The following is a 16,647-nucleotide window of genomic DNA, read 5'->3' on the forward strand; positions in this document are numbered from 1 at the left end:
AATGTACTATGCAAATGTTTAAAAATGGTTACTTACAACATTTGTACTTGAAAGAAATAGAAGCATTCCAGGAAGAGTCTGGTGTTGCAGTGAGAAATCCCGGGGCAGGGCAAGTGGTTGAGGGGTCTCCACGTTGACCAGGCTGTGAGCAACTGGAGGACAGGGAGGGTGTCTTACTCACTTTTATATTCCTGGTGCTTGATATATAGTATCTGCCTAATAAGTGCATCCTTTTGAGTATGATAAAATTCGTAGTTTGGGCCTTTCATGTACATTTTAGACAGTATTTTTTATTTGATTATATTGGCTAGTTTAATGTAATTAAAATGTAAGTTAATATTCTTATTAAATATGATATGTAGGCACAAAATGGGGTAAAAGGTAAAGGAGGTGGTAACATTCCACAATATCCTGAGGTTTATCTGTGCCATCTGTAATTGCATTTATCCTTTGAAATCCTTTTTATGCCAGATGAAAATTCTCCATGTTTCAAATGGCCAAGCAGCACATTTATGCACAATGCTACCAGCTTTCCCCTATCCATAATTTTAAAGATTCTTGTTTTTCTCATTAGAAAGCATTAGAATTAAACCACAAATCCCCTTACCAGAACTGTATACAATCATACACCAAAGTTTTTTTCTATTTCCAGGTGACATCGTTTTATTTCAAGAAACTTGCATAAATTCAGGGATCTAAGCACAAATTAATGTTTAATAAGGAGAACTCTTTAACTCTACTGGGATAATTATTGGAGAATATTGATTCATGTTGCTTTCATTAGAATGAGAATCTGAAATATGAAACATTAATGGACTTACTGGGATTCTGGCATGAACTTTATCACATATCACTGCGGTTGTCCAACTTGGGCAAATCTCTTCCCTTCTCTAAGCCTTGGTTTCCGTATCAATAAAGCTGGAATGTTAATATCTGCTCGGCATTTCTATTTACCTCCCACATAAGGCTGCTTCATTCATATATTCATTCATTCAGCACATCATGTTGACTCTAAATACTTTGTTAAATATATTTACCTGGGCTTTTTAGTAATGCAATTTTCCTTTAAAGTGTCATTGTAGATTTCCTTCTTAAATTTTTGCAACAGAGAGACTAGTAGTATGATTGAAAATTCCAACCAAGCAAAAAAGAGATTTAACAACAAAATTTTTGAAATTTTCGAAGGCAATAGTGTCTAAAATAGAATGAAAAGGGTGCCAAATAGAATAAAATCAATTAACACATGTATAGAAGTAAATTCATTCTTCCTGATTCATAGCATTCAGGGAAAGTCCTTTAAAAAGGCAGGTGCTTGCCACATGAAGAACACGTCATTCTTAAACATTTTACTTTATGAGCAGTTTGTTTTGGAGACGGAAAAATGTTTTGGACTTTTACAAATCAGTTATACTTGAAGGAGCATGAGACAGAGTCTGAAAATCAAGTTGTTTTTCTGGCTCTTCTAACTGGCTCTGTGATTTTGGAAAACGTACTATTGCTGACTGAAGAGCAATGAGAAATGAGAAAGAACATGTTCCTGATATTTTAATTAAAACAAAAAAAAAATGGGAAATGTTAAACTGCTGTCTCAATTTGCACCTTTCTTTTAGAATCATACTCAAAACATAAAGCAAAATACCCACCACACAATTTACTGAAAATAACAAATTTTACAAAGAGAATTTCAAATAAATGTCTCAGCAACACAAGCATTTTTCTCTGATGTATTTTTGTGAGGATGACATAGATGACATATATATATATTAATTGACAGAAGCTACAACTTGTTATTCAAACTGCTTTGGGGTGAAAATCTTCAGTGATTTTAAGTCTTTTATTTATGAGGATCCGAAAGCAATTCCCCACTCCTAAAGTTCTAAGTGCCGCAGCTGCACTGAGTTCTCTTGTTTGTGGGGCCAAATTCACCAGAGGCAGGGGAATTAAAGCTCCAGGAAGGAAGAGACCCCAAACTCAACTGGTCCGAGACTCTGCCTTCCAGCAGACCTGGCTACTTCACTCTTCAAAGAAAACTAGTAGCAACCTTCTTACCACTCTGTTCAAATATTGCCACTCATTGAAATATCAAAATTATCTGTATAATGCCAAACTGTAATATATCTCTTGGTTGTTTAACATAAATGTTGCAGCTCTTGATTGTTTAAAATAAGTGTTGCAGATTGTCTTTATCAATGCCCCCAAATTTTCAGTTCCCTATCTAGTTGTTGAGTATAAGCTTTATGTTCCCTGGAAGGATTTGGCTTCAAAGATCTGCCTTCAGCTCAATTATAATCCCCTTGATACCATGTAATTAATCTTTTCACAGTATCTTATAGGTTACAAAACTTTTCATGTACAATTTAAAGTTCCCATTGAAAAGATTTTACCTATCATAAAATAAGAATAAAAATGATAGGGTATGTTTTTTTCATAAATAATTATATCTTTATACATTTTCAGTAAATAATATTAAATTTAATCTTATATTATATTTAATCTTATATAAGATTAAATACACAGGGTGCCTGGGTGGCTCAGTCGTTAAGCATCTGCCTTCAGCTCAGGTCATGGTTCCAGGGTCCTGGGATCGAGTCTCGCATCGGGCTCCCTGCTCAGTGGGAAGCCTGCTTCTCCCTCTCCCACTCCCCCCTGGTTGTGTTCCCTCTCTTGCTGTCTCTCTCTCTGTCAAATAAATAAATAAGTAATCTTAAAAAAAAGGATTAAATACACTTATTGCTCTTATTTGGTAATCCTAAACCAAATCCATAATGTTTAGGCTACTTGTAAATTAATTAAATAACTTTCAATTAACTAAAATTGAAATGTTGTAAATTCATAAAGTGAGTTTTATTAGACAATTTTGATAACTTAAACATCTTGTTCAGGGTCACCAAACCAATAAATAGCACGGCAAAGACACTTTTCTCTATCCTTCAAATCTAATTCTGAGCTTTTTCCTCACCATTGCAGAAATATTTTCCTGATGTTGTTGAATACCTATTTATTGACTAAAAGAGTTATATTTTTAAAATACTGAGCATAATGACTTAAGCATGACAAAAAAAACAAAGTAAAAAAAAACAAGTAAGCATTTGAAATAACCATATTTCGTCCATTCTGATGCACATTTTAACATCTTGGAAATTGGAATGAGTCTTATACTTGATAGCATGTCAAGTATAAATCGTAGCATTTTTTTCTTTTAAAATACACACATAAAATGAGATCTCTTACTATAAATGACATCTTAAAATGAAAGATTTGGAGGCCCTCCTTTTCCAGCTGGAAATGTTTTAAATTCAAGAGGAATGTGTTTATGTCCAAACTTAGATGCAATCTTATGCACAGACTGGCTGATTTGAGGGACAGCAGAAAGGCCTTACTAGCTAAACCTGCACCAACTATTATCATTACCTACGATGTCTGCACTTACACCAGAAAAGAGCCAACAGACTTTTAAAAAGCCAACAGACTTTTATATTTATTTTTTTTATTCTTATGTTAATCCCCATACATTACATCATTAGTTCTAGATGAAGTGTTCCATGATTCATTGTTTGTGCATAACACCCAGTGCTCCATGCAGAATGTGTCCTCCTCAATACCCACCACCAGGCTAACCCATCCTCCCACCCCCCTCCCCTCTAGAACCCTGTTTGTTTTTCAGAGTCCATCGTCTCTCATGGTTCGTCCACCCCTCCGATTTCCCCCGCTTCATTCTTCCCCTCCCGCTACCTTCTTCTTCTTCTTTTTTTCTTAACATATATTGCATTATTTGTTTCAGAGGTACAGATCTGAGATTCAACCGTCTTGCACAATTCACAGCGCTTACCAGAGCACATACCCTCCCCAGTGTCTATCACCCAGTCACCCCATCCCTCCCACCCCACCCCCCACTCCAGCAACCCTCAGTTTGTTTCCTGCAATTAAGAATTCCTCATATCAGTGAGGTCATATGATACATGTCTTTCTCTGTTTGACTTATTTCACTCAACATAATACCCTCCAGTTCCATCCACGTTGGCCAACAGACTTTTAAAAAGCTACAAGCAACATTAGTGTTCATTTAGACCAAGCCCATTTCACTCGGACTAGAGAGGAAAGGGTTGTCCAAGCGATATGGTCAAGCCAAGGCAGGGACTGAGTCTCCCCAGACCTGGAGCAGGTCTTTTTCTGTTCCAGTGAGCCACACAGACTTTGTGTTAAGCATTGTCCCTTTTAGGTCCTGTTTTGAAATAAAAAATGATAGCCACTCTGTTATCAACTCTTCCTGAAGCCTTCCTTTGTTAACAAAAGGACCTGGGTGACTATAACTTATGGAGCCAGGGTACAGGGCACACTGAACTTACTCTGTTTTACAGACTTACTCAGGGCCAAGCTGACTCACCAATTGCTTAGAAGCCCACCATCGCTTTCTAAGAAGACAGTGAGCAATGCGGTGGGGAGGCCACACAGTCATTTCATAGTGTCAGAACTAGGGACCCTTTACAACATGTCTTATTAAATCTCACTTAAAAAAATATAAAAGTTTAATTAGTTTGTAGGTTCTTTATCCATTACCTTTAAGCCCTTTGTTTTTAGCTTTTGTTGAAAATAAGGGTGCAGTAAAGTCTACTTTGAGTATTTTCAATCAAGTAACTAGGGTAAATTAAAAATTCCCAAAGTTACCAAGGTTCACACCCAAACTCAGTACTGTTGAGACTTTCTGATAGATCTACTATCCATAAGTCAGACATTAATGATAAAGTCTCAGGTTGAAGAGAAATTCCCTTAATCACCAAAGTAGTGTGTTTTTTTCAACACCAGCCCTCAAAATAGATAGTTTAAAAGTGTGATTTAAAAAATGCTTATGATCAGATATTGGCTCACATTGTTTTTCTTTTCAGCTTAACCTCTCACTCTAACACCTCCCCTCATTCCTGTTTGCTTTCTCTTTTAGATCTGTGGTTCTCGATCTTTTCTTTTTTTCCATCCCAGCCCACAGGAGAGGTTTTTTGTTTTTTTTTTTAATAATAACAATGACTCATTACCTCACTGATTCTCAACAATGAAACATCTTTCCTCATTTTAACAGAATGCTCATTTAATTCTAGCCTAAATATAATTAAATAATTTCTTTGCTACTGTATGTTCAGAGCCTTTAATATGTCAAAATGCACACTCAATGTTCCTTTAGGGAATATACAATATATGTTGCTTCCCAAACTTAAATGACAAAACTTTACCCCCTTCTCCCCCCACCCCATCTTGCTCCCTCCATTGCCACTCCAGCTAAGTTTGAAGGATCCCTTTAGGATATAATTCTGACATGTGGAAAAGTCTTTAAAACAAAGGTTGAGAAGTTACACAATGTGAATGTTTATTCAGCGGTATTATTTAAAATGTGAAAATGCAAGAACATAGTAGACCAATTGGCTGACAATGAATGAAGTAAGCACCAAATTTTGTAAGGCAGATCCCACGCTCACTGTCTCTTTTGAAGCTCCTCACTAGCCAGAGGAATATTATTCAAAAATCACTCAATCCAAATTACTGATGTCCTGAAAACATTGCAAACATCTCCACTCTGGTGTATCCCTACAATGAACATCCTTCAGCATTCTTTCTGTGATTCGGAGTGTACATGGGGCCAACTAGATTTTAAATCATAGGCTATATTTATCCACTATCAACAAAATAGGGAAATGGATAAACCTACTCTTTTCCTTCCCTCCCTATAATTTCCTCTGTTTCTAATTCTGTGGCAATCAAGTTTCAACGAGTTAATCAAATGTCTTTTGTGTGGCAGGTGCCAGGGTGTTTGTTTTCATTAGTGCACCAACTGCCATATTTAGGAACTTGGCCTTTTGGTTAACTGGCTCCAAGCATGGGTTTAAACCATTAAATGTGTGTATTTAAACTCAGCATTTATTTTTACATCTCCCTACCCAAATAATCAGGATGTGGTTATCTGTAAGATGATACATTACGACTTTTTTCCTATATACACCCAAGCACAAAAATATATGCCTCAAACATAATCATCAATATTATAAATGTCCATCATCCTGTGCCATTTATAATAACCTGGTTTGTAAAATGTACATAAAAATAGTTAAAGGAAATCCGCATGGAAAGGCTTATAAAATTGGACCATTTCACACTTTGTAACCTGTTTTTAACATGATAAAAAATGAGGAAGAAAAACATGACAACTGTAGTTTATCTTTGATTGAATGAGAGAGCTACTTAAAAAAAAAAAAGATATGCCAGCAATATGAAATCATTTTTAAAAGAGTTAAAGTTTTGATATATCTTCCTTTACATTGAGGAAAGTTAGAGACACCAGCATAATCAGAAGGAAAAAAATATGATTCTGTGTCAGATATTCTAAAGAATAGGTAACGTGCTTTTTGTTGGTATTTTTATTAGATAAGTGTTTCATTCTTTCTTGTTATTTTTCTACTGTCTCAATTTAGACTCATAGTCATGATTTATTGTTTTTTGATACTTACAAAAATACTCAGTTCAGATATCAATTTGTCAGAAAGAGAACACAGAATTTACTGCCCCCTTCCAGAAAGGGTGGAATATAGAGAAGTAACTAGTGAGTAACATTACAAGAGTTCAAAATATTTATTGGTGGCATACTGAAGAACTAGTTTAGACTATATAACATGAAAATTAAAATTATACTCGATAAATGTTATCAACAATGCTAAAATATGTTTATGCTTATTTTAAATGTTAATAGACATGGTTAACACAGATACTGCCCTGTCTCTATAAAACACTTATTTGTCTATATTCTAGCTGCTAGTCTTTATTGCTTAAATCTACACTGAGGTTTCACAGTAACAGTATTATAAGGAAGTGTCATAAAAAAATCTTGGGTCACACCAAAGCAAATGTAGTTACTAAAGAAATACTTAGTAATACCTCATCAGTGTTCTTTCACTTAAAATTATAAATATATTATGGGATAAAGAAGTTTACATGAATCAATTCAATCCTCTCAAAGTTCTTTTGAGGTGAGAATTACTCCTTGCTTCATGAATACTAAAAATAAAGCTCAAGTAGATTAAATGATGCACATCCAACATCACTAATGCTAAAGCCACAAGGAGACTCAAATCCAGTTCTTCAGATCCATCTAAGCATCCCATCCTTTTTGATCCCAGCAGCTTTCCAAATGATTTTTTATGGACATAAAAGTTTACTGAGACTTCTCATTCATAATGTATGACCTGGTTGGGCAGGTGGTTGGGGGAGACTTTTCCAATACCATGTACCAAGTGGTGAAGTCAGGCCCATTCTATTGTAACCCACAGCCTGTAATCTTCCCTAAACCAGGCAATGCCTCCCCTTTTCCAGCAGTCAAATTGACATCTAGAAGACACGGTATGGACCATAGATTAGCTTTAATTGTCTGTATAGTGGTTTTTTTAACGTAAAAAATCATAAATGTATAAATGATATATCTTTGTGATTACTACACAGAATTAACAAATGTGCTATGTAGACATATTTGCTTTAAAATATATAGATAGATGATAGATAGATAGATAGATAGATAGATAGATAGATAGATAGATAATAGATTAAAACTAAGTCCTGGGGTGCCTGGGTAGCTCAGTTGGTTAAGTGTCTCCTTCGGCTTAGGTCCATGATCCCAGGGTCCTGAGACTGAGCTCTGCCCTCAGCGGGGAGCCTGCTTCTCCCACTCCCACTACCTGCCACTTCCCCTGCTTGTGCTTCTCTCTCTGTGTCAAATAAATAAATAAAATCTTTGAAAAAATGTAAGCAAACAAAACTAAGTCCCTATGTTTCCCCCATAATCTTATTTAATTCCCTCCCTCCACAGAGGCAATCATAGTCATGAATCAAGTTCCATTGGTTTATATTTTAATAGATAGTGTATAGATTTCAAAATACATAAAATTGCTTTGTGTATCCACAATTTAGGTAAATGGTAGCATGTCTTATATATTGTTTTACAACTTCCCATTTCCCCCCAAAGTGGCTTCTTTGAAATCCATGCATGTAAATACACATAACATTTAAATCATTGGTTTTAATAGTAGATACAGATATATTTAAGTAATTTGTTCTAAGTCCATACTATGGATGTACCTCAATTGATAAACCCATTTCCTCCTGAGTAGAGTACTTGGATTGATTCCAGTTTTTACCACTATAAACAATGAGTCTATGAACTTTCAGATACATGTCTCCATAAAAACATGTAAGAGTTCTTTTGGAATACATACCAAGAAGTGAAATACATGGGTTATAGGTAGGACATGATCATTTTCAACTTTTCTGGATATTGTCCAATTTTTTCCAAATGGTTGGATTCATTTCCAACCCCACCAGCATCACTTGTGTTTTTCTGTTTCCAAGCACCACTCTAATATTTGCAATGTTCACTTTGAATTTTTGCCAATCTGATGTACATCGCACTCTTTTTTTGCATTAAAGAAGTTGCATGTATTTTTGGATGATGTCTTTTTGGATGTTTATTTTCCATTAGATTATTTCCTTTTCTATGAAATGCCCATTCATAACTTTGGTCCATTTTTTACTTAATTGTTAATTAATTGCTATTTTTAAAATTTTATTTATCAGTTTTTAAATATTTCAAATGCTAATCTCTCTTTTATATATTATGTTGAAAATATATTCCATTTTGCACCTTTTGAATCTTAAGAAATCCTTACATAACACAAGGGCATAAATATATTTGTCTATTGGATATGTGGTGTTTTGAATTTGTGAATTTAAATGTTTTTAGACACAGTGCATTTTCTCAGGCTCACACAGACCTCGCTGGACTTTATTTTCTAAAACCTGGCCAATTTCACACATTTTCCCTGGATACATGAGGTTATAATCCTTGGATTAGATAGTCAAAGAATAAGATTACACAACTAGATTTCTCAGACTTTGGTTGGTTTGAATTATGATTATAGCTATACAACCCCAGCCTAGGTTTCCATGGAAATGAAGCCTTAATAGAATTCATTCCAGTAGACTGACAGCGTCTATTAAGTATTACTTAATTTTTGCAGAGAATCACTCCAGCACCTAGAAGCTGAAAAATTTGGTTTATCACCTGCATCTAACAAGCTTTCCCGGAGCTTTTGTTTTCTATCTTTATATGCCAAAGTAATAAATGTTGACTTGATGTATGTGACCCTCAGATGCTGGACTGGAGATTGGCAAATGCACATTTTATTCTGGCTGTGATGTTGATGCTGTGGAGTTCAGGAAAAGTACACTCAGTGGATGTAACAACAGAGGTAATGGAAACTAGCTTAAGGGACCATATTTTTTTTTATGAACATAAGCCATTTCTACTTATCAGAAGCAGGTCCTGCTGACAAATAGAGAGATGCCTTGATAACACAAAATCGAGGAAATAGACATTTTTTTTTCTATTGTCTTGACCTCAGTGTAGATTCAGAGAAGGCCAGTTATCTGAATGTCAAAAAATAAACTGGAAGTAATAAAGATGTGTATTCCTTGAACAAAAAAGCACTAAGAGAAAATTCAATATCATTTCAGCCGTATTTTTAATTAAATCAATTACATTAAGATGAAGTGCTTTTGTGTGAAATTTGAAGTTGTTACATGTCAAAATTTGAGTCGATTTGGCCAAACTTTGTATGACTATACAAATGTTTTCTTGCTGCCATGACTAAAGTACACAGAGAAATGTTTATTTGGCTCATTTGATCTTATTAGAAAGTGTTCTCTGTACTTTGTAAAATTACAAGTGAGAATCTGAAAGCCATTTTGCTGAAGGAAAAGTTTTACATGAGATCTATGATTTTTTTTTCTTAGGATTAATTAAGAGTATCTTTAAAAAGGAACAAAATTCTATTTTGCATGTGTGGCAGTTGGAAGAATGAAAACATATTTTTTGAAGGATGCACTGAGAGATAATAAAAGATATCCTATCTTTGCCCTTTGAAAGTTTGTCTACTGCTCTCTAGAGTTTCTTTCTCATGATTATAGCATCCTTCCCTTCCCCAGTTTCTATGTTGTCAAGTTTATGTAAGAGAGTGATAGACATTGAAATTTTAAGAGGAGTCTGTGGACATTGTGCAGTCTGCATTATAAATAACAAGAACCAGGAGAGATTTCTTATTTTCTTTTTACCAGATGAGAGCCTGTTTGCAATAATTAGCTTTTTGGCAGTATTCAGGATAGAAGAGAAAAGGGGGAGACAAGGGATAGAGAAGCAGGTTATGAGGTGATTAAGAGTGTACATACACTAAGCAGAGAAGAGGAGCTGATATAAGTCACTACTGATGGGAATCAGAAAGAGCAAGAGCAAGAGTTTTTCCAGGAAGAACTGACCAGACTTAGTGCAAATTTGGTTGGTTTAGGAAAGAGGAGGCTCAATAGCTTTGAGTCAAGGTGTCAGACGACATGTATTTCACAAGAGAGTTGCTGGAGCCAACGATGAAAAGGCTTGGAAAATGCCACTCTTTCGTTTTATGGGGGAAAATGAAGAACATAGAAAGAGAATGGAAGAAATAATCTAAGAAGAAAGAAAGGAAGTGAAGAAAAAGAGTCTTGCCAAGACCAAGAGTCTGGCACAAGGAGAAATGTGACATACAGGGTGGGCAGGAAGGAGGTCCCCGGAGCTAGTTTCTTCCCACAGGGGAATATTCTCACCTTCTTAGAAAAGAAATAATATCCCCCAGACTCCACAATGACTAGAGACAGTTAATAGGAACACTTTTTAAAATGCTGTGATCAGGATTAGGAAAGGAAAAGACACCCACACTTTTATGTCTTGAATGCAGTGCAAAGTGGCAATATGCATAACAAACTAGAAATTTTACACAGGAGGATAAAGTCATTGGGATAGTTCTGACTCACTGTAGACACTCATTAACATGTGGTAATACATCATATGGAAAGAGATAATAAGCTTCCTGAGGGCAGAGACTGGATTTTGTTCACTTTTTTATCCCTCAGGTCTAATGCAGAACCTGGTACATACTGGGTGCTTAATGGCTTGAATCAATAAGGTGTGAATGAATGGTGAAAAGATAGTGTGAGGTTTGCATTTTCAATATTCATTTCATTATTCATTCAATAAATATTCAGAAATGTACTGAGTACTAACTATGAGCAAAATATTGGCTTAAGTATTCAATAAAAGACTAATTAGACATAGTTATTGCCCTCAGGTTACTCACAATCTAACAAGCAATACAAATTTATTGTACCAATCTAATACAAGGGAAAATGTAATGAGTACAATGAAGAAAGATAGATAAAGTGCTATGGGAATGATAAGGAAGGATGCAGCTCTTACTGGGAAAGAACCTAAAAGAATGATCAGTTAATATACTAAATTTTAGAGGCAGGCCATAGTTTTTCCTTTTTTCCTGGGTGTTTGTGTGTGTTTGTGTGTGTGTGTGTGTGTGTGAGTGTGTATTGTTTTAATTGTGTTTAGACATACCTCATCTCTATGCATTTTTGTCCCCATAAGTCTTTTTCTAGAGACATAAATCCATAAGAAATCAAGTTTCATGACAGGCAGGTCAGCTAAAGCTAGCAAAAGCCAAATGCAGATGATTATATATATTTCAGGTTTCTTTTTCTGAACAAATGGAATCACCTTTCTTGCCCTATAGGCTTTTGATTCTGGAGTCATAGATGTGCAGTCACCGCCCACAGTCAGGGAAGAGAAATCAGCTAATAATCTGGCAGCAAAACTCTTGCTTCTTGATGAACTTGTGTCTCTGGAGAATGATGTAATTGAAACAAAGAAGAAAAGGAGCTTCTCAGGTTTTGGGTCTCCCCTGGACAGACTCTCTGCTGGCTCTGTTGATCATAAACGTAAACAGAGGTAAGTGAACTCTTGGAGGAAGAATATTTTTTTTTTTAATTCTACCACTCTAACTTCAGAAACAGATTTCCACATAAAAAAATATAATGAAAACCTTGTAGGTAAACATACTTGACAATATTTTAGCTAACTTGTGAGTTTAATAGTATGATTTTGGAAATAATGGTTTAGGAAGCAAAATGACTGCTACAGTATGCATTAATATTCTTGTCATATTTTCCTGAGGAAGCTTCCATCGCATGCAAATGTAAAATAGTTATTATAAGAGATTACAGCATTGGGAGATGAAGGGGGGTGTGTGTATTATGGGATAAATGTTATGGCCACTTGAGTCTTCAATTTAACAGAGATAACCAGAATTCCATTTCTATTTTCACCTATGATACAGAGCTTTCCAGAATGTGTCAATGAGCCCACTCTCATATACCAAAAGGTAGTGAAGATCTCGTAGGACTTGGAGTCATTAAACATGTGTTTAAATCAAATTTCTGATCATTTCTAGCTATATGACTTGTACAAGTACCTTACTTTCTGTGCTCCTCAGCTTATTTATCTGTAAAATGTGGATAATTACTTAACCTCCATAAAACTCAAATGAGTACTTTATAAGCTGTTATTATAATAGAATTAGAGTAATTAAATCACCCTTTAATCATTGAGTGACTATCAGCAGTTGTTTCGATCTTGATTCATCTTCTACCTCCTCAGTCTTTGTTCCTGATGCCATACATTCCATATTAGCAATGTCACAAGAGACCACCCAATTGCCAAGGTCAGGAATCTGAGGAATTTACTAGGATTCTTTTTGCTTACTTTAAACATTCCATTTTTCATGAAATTCTTCAAATCCTATTTGCTTTGTATCTCAAATATCTCCAGAATATCTTTTCCCGTTAAGGCTTTCTTAATTCTGCCTAAATTATCATTTTCATATTTGTTTTTTCCTCCAGTCTTTCTTCATTTCCACCTCTACCACCATCATCACCTCTTTAGCACCAATGTATCCTCTGCTCTGCTACCAGGGGATCAATTAACACCAAAATCTTTTGGTGAAATGTTCCCATTGGTTACAAGAAAAAAGAAAACTCCTCAGCAAGCCCTACAAAGAATTTCAACATCTGGCACCCCATTTTGTCACGTGATTGCTTCCATGTCTTTGCCCCAGTCTCACTTGTTTACTTGGAGCTCTGGGACTTGTCATGTGTGTTCATAGTCCAACGTCTCTGCTGTGCTCTAGGACTCAGCATACAGGATGTGATTTTCTAGACTTCTCTTCTTCTTCTTTTTTTTTACTAACACATAATGTATTATTTGTTTCAGTGGTACGGATCTGTGACTCATCACTCTAACACAATTCACAGTGCTCACCATAGCACATACCCTCCCCAATGTCCATCACCCAGCCACCTCATCCCTCTCACCCCCCTCCACTCCAGCAACCCTCAGTTTGTTTTCTGAGATTAAGAGTCTCTTATGATTTGTCTCCCTGCCTGGTTTCATCTTGTTTCATCTTTCCCTCCCTTCCCCTATGATCCTCTGTCTTGTTTCTCAAATTTCTCAGATCAATGAGATCATATGATAATTGTCTTTCTCTGATTGACTTATTAGCCTAATACCCTCTTGTTCCAGCCACATCATTGCAAATGGCAAGATTTCATTTTTGATGGTTCCATAATATTCCATTGTATATATATACCACATCTTCTTTATCCATTCATCTGTTGATGGACATCTAGGCTCTTTCCATAGTTTGGCTATTGTGGACATTGTTGCTATAAACATTGGGGTGCACAGGCCCCTTTGGACCACTACATTTGTATCTTTGAGGTAAATATCCAGTAGTGCAATTGCTGGGTCATAGGGTAGCTCTTTTTTCAACTTTTTGAGGAACCTCCATACTGTTTTCCAGAGTGGCTGCACCAGCTTGCATTCCCACCAACAGTGTGGGAAGGCTCCCCTTTCTCCGCATCCTGTCCAACATCTGTCATTTCCTGACTTAATTTTAGCCATTCTGACTGGTGTGAGGTGGTATCTCATTGAGGTTTTGATTGGGATTTCCCTGATGCTGAGCGATGTTGAGCACTTTTTCACTGTTGACCATTTGCATGTCTTCTTGCAGAAATGTCTGTTCATGTCTTCTGCCCATTTCTTGATTGGATTCTTTGTTCTTTGGGTGTTGAGTTTGATAAGTTCTTTATAGATTTTGGATACTAGCCCTTTATCTGATATGTCATTGGCAAATATCTTCTCCCATTCTGTTGGTTGTCTTTTGGTTTTGTTGACTGTTTCTTTTGCTGTGCAAAATCTTTTTATCTTGATGAAGTCCCAATAGTTCATTTTTGCCCTTGCTTCCCTTGCCTTTGGCGATGTTTCTAGGAAGAAGTTGCTGCGGCTGAGGTCAAAGAGGTTGCTGACTGTGTTCTCCTCAAGGATTTTGATGGATTCCTGTCTCACATTTAGGTCTTTCAACCATTTTGAGTCTATTTTTGTGTGTGGTGTAAGGAAATGGTTCAGTTTCATTCTTCTGCATGTGGCTGTCCAATTTTCCCAACACCATTTGTTGAAGAGACTGTCTTTTTTCCATTGGACATTCTTTCCTGCTTTGTCAAAGATTACCTGATCATAGGGTTGAGGATCCATTTCTGGGCTCTCTATTCTGTTCCGTTGATCTATGTGTCTGTTTTTGTGCCAGTACCATCCTGTCTTGATGATGACAGCTTTGTAATAGAGTTTGAAGTCCGGAATTGTGATGCCACCAGCTTTGCTTTTCTTTGTCAACATTCCTCTGGCTATTTGGGGTCTTTTCTGGTTCCATACAAATTTTAGGATTATTTGTTCCATTTCTTTGAAAGAAGTTGACGGTATTTTTTTTTATTAAAGATTTTATTTATTTATTCATGAGAGACAGAGAGAGAGGCAGAGGGAGAAGCAGGCTCCCAAGGAGCAGGGAGCCCGATGTGGGACTTGATCCCAGGACCCTGGGATCATGACCTGAGCCGAAGGCAGACGCTTAACCATCTGAGCCACCCAGGCGCCCGAAGTTGACGGTATTTTGATAGGGATTGCATTAAATGTGTAGATTGCTCTAGGTAGCATTGACATTTTCACAATATTTTTTCTTCCAATCCATGAGCATGGAACGTTTTTCCATTTCTTTGTGTCTTTCTCAATTGCTTTCATGAGTATTCTATAGTTTTCTGAGTACAGATTTTTTTGCTTCTTTGGTTATTCCTAGGTATCTTATGGTTTTGGGTGCAATTGTAAATGGGATCGACTCCTTAATTTCTCTTTGTTCTGCCTTGTTGTTGGTGTATAGAAATGCAACAGATTTCCATGCACTGATTTTATATCCTGCCACTTTACTGAATTCCTGTATGAGTTCTAGCAGTTTTAGGGTGAAGTCTTTTGGGTTTTCCACATAAAGTATCATATCATCTGCAAAAAGTGAGAGTTTGACTTCTTCTTTGCCGATTCGGATGCCTTTTATTTCTTTTTGTTGTCTGATTGCTGTGGCTAGGACTTCTAATAGTATGTTGAATAGCAGTGGTGATAGTGGACATCCCTGCCATGTTCCTGACCTTTGGGGGAAAGCTCTCATTTTTTCCCCATTGAGAGTGATATTCGTTGTGGGTTTTTCATAGACGGCTTTTATGATATTGAGGTATGTACCATTTATCCCTATACTCTAAAGAGTTTTGATCAAGAAAGAATGCTGTACTTTGTCAAATGCTTTTTCTGCATCTATTAAGAAAATCATATGGTTCTTGTTCTCTCTGTTATTAATGTATTGTGTCACATTGATTTGTGGATCTTGAACCAACCTTGCAGCCCAGGGATAAATCCCACTTGGTCGTGGTGAATAATCCTTTTAATGTACTGTTGGATCCTATTGGCTAGTATTTTGGTGAGAATTTTTGCATCCATGTTCATCATAGACCTCTCCTCTGAGAGTCTCCAAGTTACATGAAGAAATAAAATCACCACTTGGGGACTATAATTTATCACACTTGTACTTGAAAAATAATCCCTCACCTATATTTTGAAATTCAGACTCTATTTTAATTAAACACATACAAATTAGCTCCACTTATTATTCTAGGCATTGTGTTGGGCTCTGGTGGAAAACTGGAGGAAAATATAGTCTCCTTCCCTCAAAGAAATCACATACTAATAAGAAATATGAAAATATTGATAATGAATTACAATGCAAAGCAAGAAGAGATATGTTTATAGAAGCAATTTATAAAGAAGGCTATGGAATTCCAAGGAATCAGTGGAACTTTAAAGGAGAAAATATTGTGCCTTCTAATAAATGTGATTTCTTTGATTCCTGGGTCTTGCAACATAGTCTATTCAATAATTGAAAAATCAATTTATAGATGTTATATGTAAATATTTAAATATAATTTATAATAACATAGATACATAGCATATATACCAAATACATATGGCATCGATATCATAAATACATATAACCTATATTGAGGTTTCATCCTAACAATTTCTTCAGGAAGTATCATAAGAGGAGACCATAACTGGGAGATATAATCTATCTCACATAGCTCAGCTTGCAAGAAAGAAAGGGAGATTGGCAAGCATTTAATACCCATTTGAAAAGATTTTCACATATGAAGGCTACAAATAAGCTATTATAAACATTTAAAAAATTAGGGAATGTTGTTCCCCTGAACACTTCTTGAGAAAGCTGCTAGATGAGTTTCTTTGCATGACTGAAATGACTGGAGAGATATCATCACAAGAATTGGTGTGAGCATAACTGTGGAATTAAAGTGAAATGA

At 35.9% G+C, this 16,647-nt stretch overlaps 1 protein-coding gene across 1 annotated transcript in view; it reads left to right on the plus strand.

Annotated features, from left to right (window-relative positions):
- OSTN (osteocrin) overlaps positions 1 to 16,647 on the plus strand; it is a 46,322-nt gene that overhangs the window by 3,855 nt on the left and 25,820 nt on the right. The window contains exons 2-3 of the mRNA XM_034990205.1: positions 9,180 to 9,278; positions 11,634 to 11,848. Of these exons, the coding sequence (XP_034846096.1) occupies positions 9,180 to 9,278; positions 11,634 to 11,848 (314 nt within the window). The remainder of the gene's footprint in view (positions 1 to 9,179; positions 9,279 to 11,633; positions 11,849 to 16,647) is intronic.

This window comes from Mirounga leonina, unplaced genomic scaffold (assembly GCF_011800145.1).
Source record: "Mirounga leonina isolate KUSES-001 unplaced genomic scaffold, KU_Mleo_1.0 Mir_115, whole genome shotgun sequence".
In the NCBI taxonomy this organism is placed as follows: domain Eukaryota; kingdom Metazoa; phylum Chordata; class Mammalia; order Carnivora; family Phocidae; genus Mirounga; species Mirounga leonina.